The 7,149-nt window shown below is 48.4% G+C and overlaps 1 protein-coding gene across 1 annotated transcript; it reads left to right on the top strand.

The window, feature by feature from the left end:
• The first annotated feature begins 3,187 nt into the window (after window positions 1–3,187).
• LOC137644252 (uncharacterized) lies at window positions 3,188–4,063 on the top strand. The gene is made up of 3 exons (XM_068377248.1): window positions 3,188–3,218; window positions 3,366–3,454; window positions 3,764–4,063. The coding sequence occupies exons 1-3, from the start codon at window positions 3,188–3,190 to the stop codon at window positions 4,061–4,063; spliced, it is 420 nt and encodes a 139-aa protein (XP_068233349.1).
• Window positions 4,064–7,149: the final 3,086 nt, after the last annotated feature.

Below are 7,149 nucleotides of genomic sequence, written 5' to 3'. Positions count from 1 at the left end.
TGTGAGGGAAGCTCTCTTCCCCGAGGAGCTAGTGGAAAGGGCACTGGATAAGTCGAGGAAGGAGAGTCACGACGCAATCCTCATCAGGGCATTTGCGCCATCGTCATCTTCATACACACGCTCGCTATACCTGCCTCGTGATCAGGATCGGGCCAGGCCCCAATCAGGTGGGTGACTTTCTGTGCTATCGCCCTAAGCCCCATCCTCCTCCCGTTTCGCTCCTCTGACTCAGCCCCCCTCAGGAGGACAAAGGCCATCCGCATGTGGAAATAAGCACAGAGCTCCTACTAACGAGGCCCATCTCCATCTCCCCGGTGCCCTTCAGGGATAGGGGGATGTCTTTCTTCAAGATGGAGAAACTGGGCAGGTGTTGGTGCAGACCAGTGGAAAGTTCAAGTGTTGAAGGAAGGGTACCATATTCCCTTCAAGGGCCCCACCCCTCCTTTGGTATTGGGCCCCGAAACATCCTCCCTCCACCCTAAAGAGGAAGCACATCGGAGGGCCTTAGGAGGGGAAATTCAAGACCTACCCCTCAAAGGGCTATCAGGGAGTTGCCCCCAGACCTACCAGGCTTCTTCAGCTTTCTGTTCCTGGTGGAAAAGGCCTCAGGTGGTTGGCGTCCGGTCATGGATTTCTTGGCCCTTAACCGCTTCATTCCCAGGACCAAGTTCCAGATGGATACGGCCAGGACGGTCCTGGCAGGTATCAGGGAAGGGGATTTCATGCTATCCCTAAACCTCAAAGATGCATATATCCAGATTCCAGTGCACCTGTTCCATACCCTCTGCTTTGGCTTGTCAACCGTGCTTCGGGTCTTCACCAGAGTCTTCTCCCTGGTCCCCCAGTTGGCTCACAAGAGAGGGATAAGACTATTGAGGTATCTGGACGAATGGTCACTCCTCTCAGGGCTCAGAGAACAGTTGTCAGAGCAGAGGGACGAGTCAGTGACCTTCTGCACGGAACTGGGGGTAGTGTTCAACTGGGAGAAGTCCCGACCCTCCCCAACCACAAGGACAGTGTGTCTTGGGATGGAGATATGCTCCATGCAAGCCAGGGCTTTCCTGACGAAGGAGAGGGTCGGGAATCTGGAAAGCATGACAAAGCCCTTCATCAGGGGAAAACCAGCGTCGTTGGAGAAGTGGTAGAAGCTGGTAAGCCACTTTGTGACCCTGGAGAAGCTAGTTCCCAAGGGAAGGTTGATGCTCCGACCGGCCCAGTGGGACCTGAAAGAGATACAGGCCCTAGCAACGAAGTATCCACCCTCAAAGCTCCCCACATCCCAGTCAGTCAAGGAGGCACTCCAGTGGTGATTGGAACCAAAGAACAACCAAGCGGGAGTTTCACTCCTCCCCCGCAAATCCTTCTGTTCACGGATGCATCCACGGAAGGATGGGGAGCCCACCTACCGGACAAAACAGTCGGCGGTCAGTGGTCCCAGGAGGAGCAGACCCTGCACAAAAACGAACTCGAGCTGCTAACAGCACAGAAGGCTCTCGTCACCTTGGGGAGTTTGTTAGTTGGGAGAAGGGTAGCTCTGGTGAGCGACAATACCACCGCTGTTGCCTACGTCAAGAAACGGGGAGGCCTACGTTCCCTCCGGATCCATAACCTGACAGTAAAGATCCTATTCTAGGCCGAGGACAATGCAATCTCTCTGACAACCAGGTACATCTCAGGAAAAAGGAATGTAGTCACGGATAGTCTCACCAGGAGGGGTCAAGTGTTGCAAGGGGGATTGGTCCCTCCACCCCAAAGGTGGCAAGGGCAGTGATAGAGAAGTGGAGGTCACCGTGCTTGGACCTCTTTTCAACAAGGTTGAACGCAAAGCTGCCGGTCTTCTGTTCCCCAGTACCGGACCCAGCAAAAGCTCTGGAAGACGCATTTCAACATCCGTAGAACGGCTTTGACGTGTACGCCTTCCCTCCATTTTCCCTTCTAAGATACACCTTAAATTGTTTTTGGGGGGCGAGGCCGACAAGGGTAACTCTGATAGCCCCATGGTGGCCCGAAAGGGAGGTGTTCATGGACCTAAGGTCCTTGGCAAGGGAACCTCCATGGCCCCTGCCTCTACGTCGAGATCTTCTTAGGCAACCCTACTTCCAGAGGTTCCACGAAGGGCTGCACAACCTCTCCCTTAACGCGTGGAGACTATACAGCATTTGCCAAGAAAGGAAGGTTACTCCAAGAGGACAGCCTTCCAGACGCCCTCGTATCTCAGACATTCCTCGAGAGTTATATACCAATTAGATCTGCAACCTTTTGTAAATGGTGTGACTAAGAGGGTATACAGCCCTTCAAGGCCTTGATCCCGGCTATCGAAGAGTTCCTGGTACACCTGCGACTCGACCAGAGCATGTCCTCCTCAGGAGCTTAAACCTAAGTTCCCACAAGCGCCTCTCAATGCTTGTAAAAGGGTTCTAGCAATCCTGTCCCTCCAGGACCCTCAAGGCTCCCTCGTGGGACATCATCAAAGTCCTAGACGCCTTAAAGAAGTCTCCATTCGAGCCTCTGAGACAAATTATCAACAGGAAACTAACCCTGAAGACAGTGTTCCTCCTCGCCCCAGTCTCAGCAAGAGGGTAGGCCAGCTTCATGGGATCTCAGCAGACGTTTCCCATTCTCATGGGTATAAGGAGTTGGTCTTAAATTCCATCCCCTTCTTCGTGACATAAACACAGAACCTGACAGTAGATGACTCGTGCTTCAACGAGTTCACCATCCCCGCTATTCCAAGGACAGATGACCCATGCTTCAACGAGTTCACCATCCCCGCTATTCCAAGGACAGATGACCCAGAGAACCTTCTCTTGTGCCCAGTGAGGGCGGTGCGGAAGTATCTCTTGAGGACCTCTGCCCTCAGACCGGATATCAGGAGAATGTTCATGACTTCGGGTAGAGTGGAGAAGGCAGTCTCTAAGAATATAATCTCCTTTTGGCTCAGCGAGACGATCCGAAGAGCGTACCTGATCAAAGGGGAAACCTTCCCAAGGTCCATTAAACCCCACGACATCAGGGGCAACAGCCCCTCGTTGGCCTTCGAGAAGAACATGGCAATCGGCCAAGTACTGAGGTCAGGTGTATGGATTAGACAGTCAATGTTCATGGCCCACAACCTGAAGGACTGCTCCCTCAATTCCCAGGAAGGTTTCAAGCTTGGCCCCATCGTGGTCACCCAGTAGAGGATCCAATGACGACCACACATGACACACCTCTAACGGGTCGGCGAAGGGTAGAGCTTCTCAAATCCCTTTCCCCTCGGTCTACCATGCAAGGACCCAGAAAAAGAGATGTCCCCTAGGTTAATGTTACCTGGTTAACCTACGTCCCTTAACACCTTAATATCCCTTTTTATTTTTCCCCGACAGGCCACACCCACTCCTCTGATCCCTCACCTCTCTTCCAGGGGTCTATTTGCCGGCCTCCTAATTCTGAGGCTCCTATTATTCGGGACGTGGTAAGTGTTCGTGTCGGAAGCAATGACTATTTCTAGAAAAATTGTATGTTTCCTAACATACTTACAACGTCCCAATAATGAATTTGCCCTCCCATCCGTCCCCGTTATAAACTCAACTGTCATTTGACTTTCTTGGTGCCAGAGTGGAATGGGTTAATGGCGACCCTATGTCAGCCGAAGAAGGGTACATCATTAAACGACCTACTATTGCAGGGACCTGATATGATGAATTCTTTGCTGGGTGTGTTGGTCAAGTTTAGGGGAGGTCTATTTGCCTATACAGGAGATATAAATACAATTCTTTATCAGGTACGGTCACCAGAGCAAGAGCGGGACTACCTCAGGTTCTTTTGGTGGGAAAATAGTTTTGACGAGGAACCCAAAGAGTGGAGAACGGCAGTCCATCTGTTCGGGGCCTGTTCTTCTCTGAGCATTGCAAACTTTGTGCTGAAACAGACAGCAAGCGACTTTGGGAATAAATTCTCAGATGGAGCACGGTACACAGTTACTAACAATTTCTATGTAGATGATTGTTTGAGAGCCAAGGATCGGGAAGATGCACTGTTAGTCATTTTGCTAGAGGTTAAGGAGCTCTGCAAAAAGGGGTGATTTACATTGACGAAGTTCAGTAACCCTTGTGTGAAGGTTATGTCATCCATCCCGAGGGAGTGGTACACTAGGGGCACCTCAGGGCTTATAGATGGATCAGAGTCACATAAGACAAAGGCTTTGGGAGTACAGTGGGACCTGGCCACTGATGAATTGGGTGTCCGGGCAGAGCTAGATTCAGTTCCAAGGACTAAGCGTGACTTGTTGTCAGCTATAGCCTCGATTTACGACCCGCTCGGTATATTGGCGCCAGTTTTAATAAAGAGTAGGGTTATCATTCATGACTTTTGCCGATTAAAGATAGCCTGGGACATGGAATTGGACTCTGCTACTACGGACCGCATCAAGGCATGGGCAAAGAAGCTGAGCCAAAACCAGCGGGATAAGTATGCCAAGAAGCCTGAAGATTATTTCATGGGAATCTGCCACCCTAGTATAGTTGCATTTGTTCTCAGAAGCCAGCATCATGGCTTTAGGACTACTGGCATACTTGCGGGTCTTGGATCCGTGGGGAAATGTATCTTGCAGATTGATCATGGGAAAGACAAGGGTATCAGCATTGAATTATGTTTCAGTGCCCAGCCTGAAGCTTAGTGCAGCTGTACTGGCTGTAAGACTCGGAAGCACTATTTTGACCATGATAGATTTCAGGGTAGATGGGGTCTATTATTGGACCGACTCAACAACCGTCTTGCGATATATTAGGAATGATCATGCCAGATACCAGACATTTGTGGTAATTCGTGTTTCTATGATAAGGGAGGGCAGTGTTCTGAAAGAGTGGAGGTTTGTTAACTCCGAGTAGAACCCAGCAAACGATGCAACACATTCCAAGCAGTCCGAAAGTTGGAAAAAGAGCCGGAATTTCTGTTAAAGGAGGAGTGTTTTTTGCAAACATAGCCAGCTCAAATGTCAGAAGGTAAGAAAGGATTAGAACTTAAGCGTGGGATAGGACCATCAGGAACTAGAGGCTACCAAATAATTAGTTACACGATTAGGATAGATATCATACAAACAGGTTTGCATAAAATCATCCACCACTATTCCAGGTGGATCAAGCTCCTTAGAGCTTTGGGTTGGTTGTTGCTATTTGGTAAGTACAATAAACATAGGCAGCTGCTCAGCGAGTTAGAAACGCATTTGTCCACCGGAGTTATTAGCTTGGCAGAGACTGTGGTAGTGCAGGTAACGCAGCATGTTGATTACGAGATAGAGATATAGAGCCTTGAGAAGGGAGGTACTATTAGGGTTTCTAGCTCCCTAAGAGGGTTGAAACTAATCCTGAGAAATGGGCTTTAGTGCATTGGAGGTAGATTATCTCTGGGAAATATCTCTCCGAGCAAAAGGCATCAAATTATTTTACCGTATAAGGGCCACTTGACCGACCTGGTGATCCAGTATTATCATGAGCATTCTAACCATATGGGTGTAATGCATGTTCTGAGTCTGATGAGAGAGATATTTTGGGAAGTTAAGGGAAATGCAGCAGTGAGGCGCGTGCTGAACAGATGCATCAGGTGTTGTAGGGCACATGGAAAGGTTATGGAGCAGCTAATGGCACCAGGGTGGACCTTTTTGGGCCATTCTTCGTAAAGAGAGGCAGAGCGCAAGTAAAACATTGTGAGTTATATTAACTTGCTTGAACATGAGGGCCATACACTTGGAGGTAGCCTGAAATCTCACATCAGACTCGTTCATAAGTACCTTCAGGAGGTTTTTGGCTTTTCATGGTCAGGTCAAGACGGTTAGATGCCACTGTGGCACTAATATTGTGGAATCGCAGAAAGTTCTCGACTCCAATTACGAGTTCTCGGCAGAAAACAAGGTGCGAAATGAGTTGCTCCGGTGTGGGGTGGAATTTATTTTCAATCCCCCTGGCACCTCACATTTTGGAGGAGCATGGGAACGGTTGATAGGTACTGTGAGGAGGGTCCTAGATATAGTCTTGGGGACACAGCAATTAGATTATGAAGGGCTATGCACACTCTTTTGTGAAGTAAAGGTAATGGTGAACAGTAAGCCCCTTACCGTCGTCACCTCAGACAGTAGAGACCCGGCTCCACTTACACCGAACAAGCTTTTAAACATGGGAGATTCGCCTGTAGGCAGCGACATTGCAATAGGTAGCCACTATAAGCACAGATTGAAGCAGGTTCAGCATATGGCCGAGCAGTTCTGGGCCCGTTGGAAACGTGAATACCTCCAGGTTACAACATCGACAGAAATAGTTCAAAGAACGTCAAAACGTTAGGGTAGGAGACATAGTCCTTATGGTCAAGGAGAATGAAGCGCACTGCAATTGGCCATTGGCTAGAGCAGTGCGGACTAAAGTAGGGAAAGATGGTTTGGTGAAGACGGTGACTGTCAGGAGACAGGGTAAAGAATATAACAGACCGCTGTCGAAGCTTGTTTTAATTTTGGAGGAAGAGAGGGATATAGTGGGCGTTACTGAGCAATAGGTGTTGAACCCTCTTGTGCTCAAGAGGTTTCAAAGGGGTGGGTGTAAACACAGGGAAATCGTGGGTGTAAACGCAGGGAAATTTCACTTTTCCCTGCGCGACTTTATGTAACTGTTCCTGGTGCAGTCACCAAAACAGCTATCTTCGTGGTAAATTCAAAATTTTTTAATTAAATTTGGGGTCACCTAATAGAAGCTTATGTATTGTCAAATCACAAAAAAATAACATATGAGAAAGTTTCCTTCAGGGACAATAATTATGTGGGAAGCATTATATGTTTTCTTTTTCTTTGTGACGAACAAAAAGAACCATCGGTTCGTTTTCCCACCGCCCTGTCAAGTGCGTGGGAGAGAAAGGTGGGTTTTTCAAATAATAGCCCTTAATGAGAGTGGATGTGCTTGGTAAAGTCCACATTGGAGGACCTTTAGTGAAATTATAAGGAACTTGGAAGTGGTCCATGAGTGGACAGAGATGGTCGGTCATTACAGTGGGAAAGCAAACTGTTCGCTAAGTAAAGGATATTATCAGAGGTCTTTATTGGAAAGGTTATTTGAGATGTATTAATGACTGAGAACCTGACTAAATTGGAACCAAGGGATTCACCTTCCTAGTTTTATGAAGTTTTGT

The sequence above is a fragment of the Palaemon carinicauda genome, chromosome 7 (genome assembly GCF_036898095.1).
Source record: "Palaemon carinicauda isolate YSFRI2023 chromosome 7, ASM3689809v2, whole genome shotgun sequence".
In the NCBI taxonomy this organism is placed as follows: Eukaryota; Metazoa; Arthropoda; class Malacostraca; order Decapoda; family Palaemonidae; genus Palaemon; species Palaemon carinicauda.
Note: the sequence above shows the minus strand (reverse complement) of the source record. Positions and strands in the feature narration are given on the sequence as shown.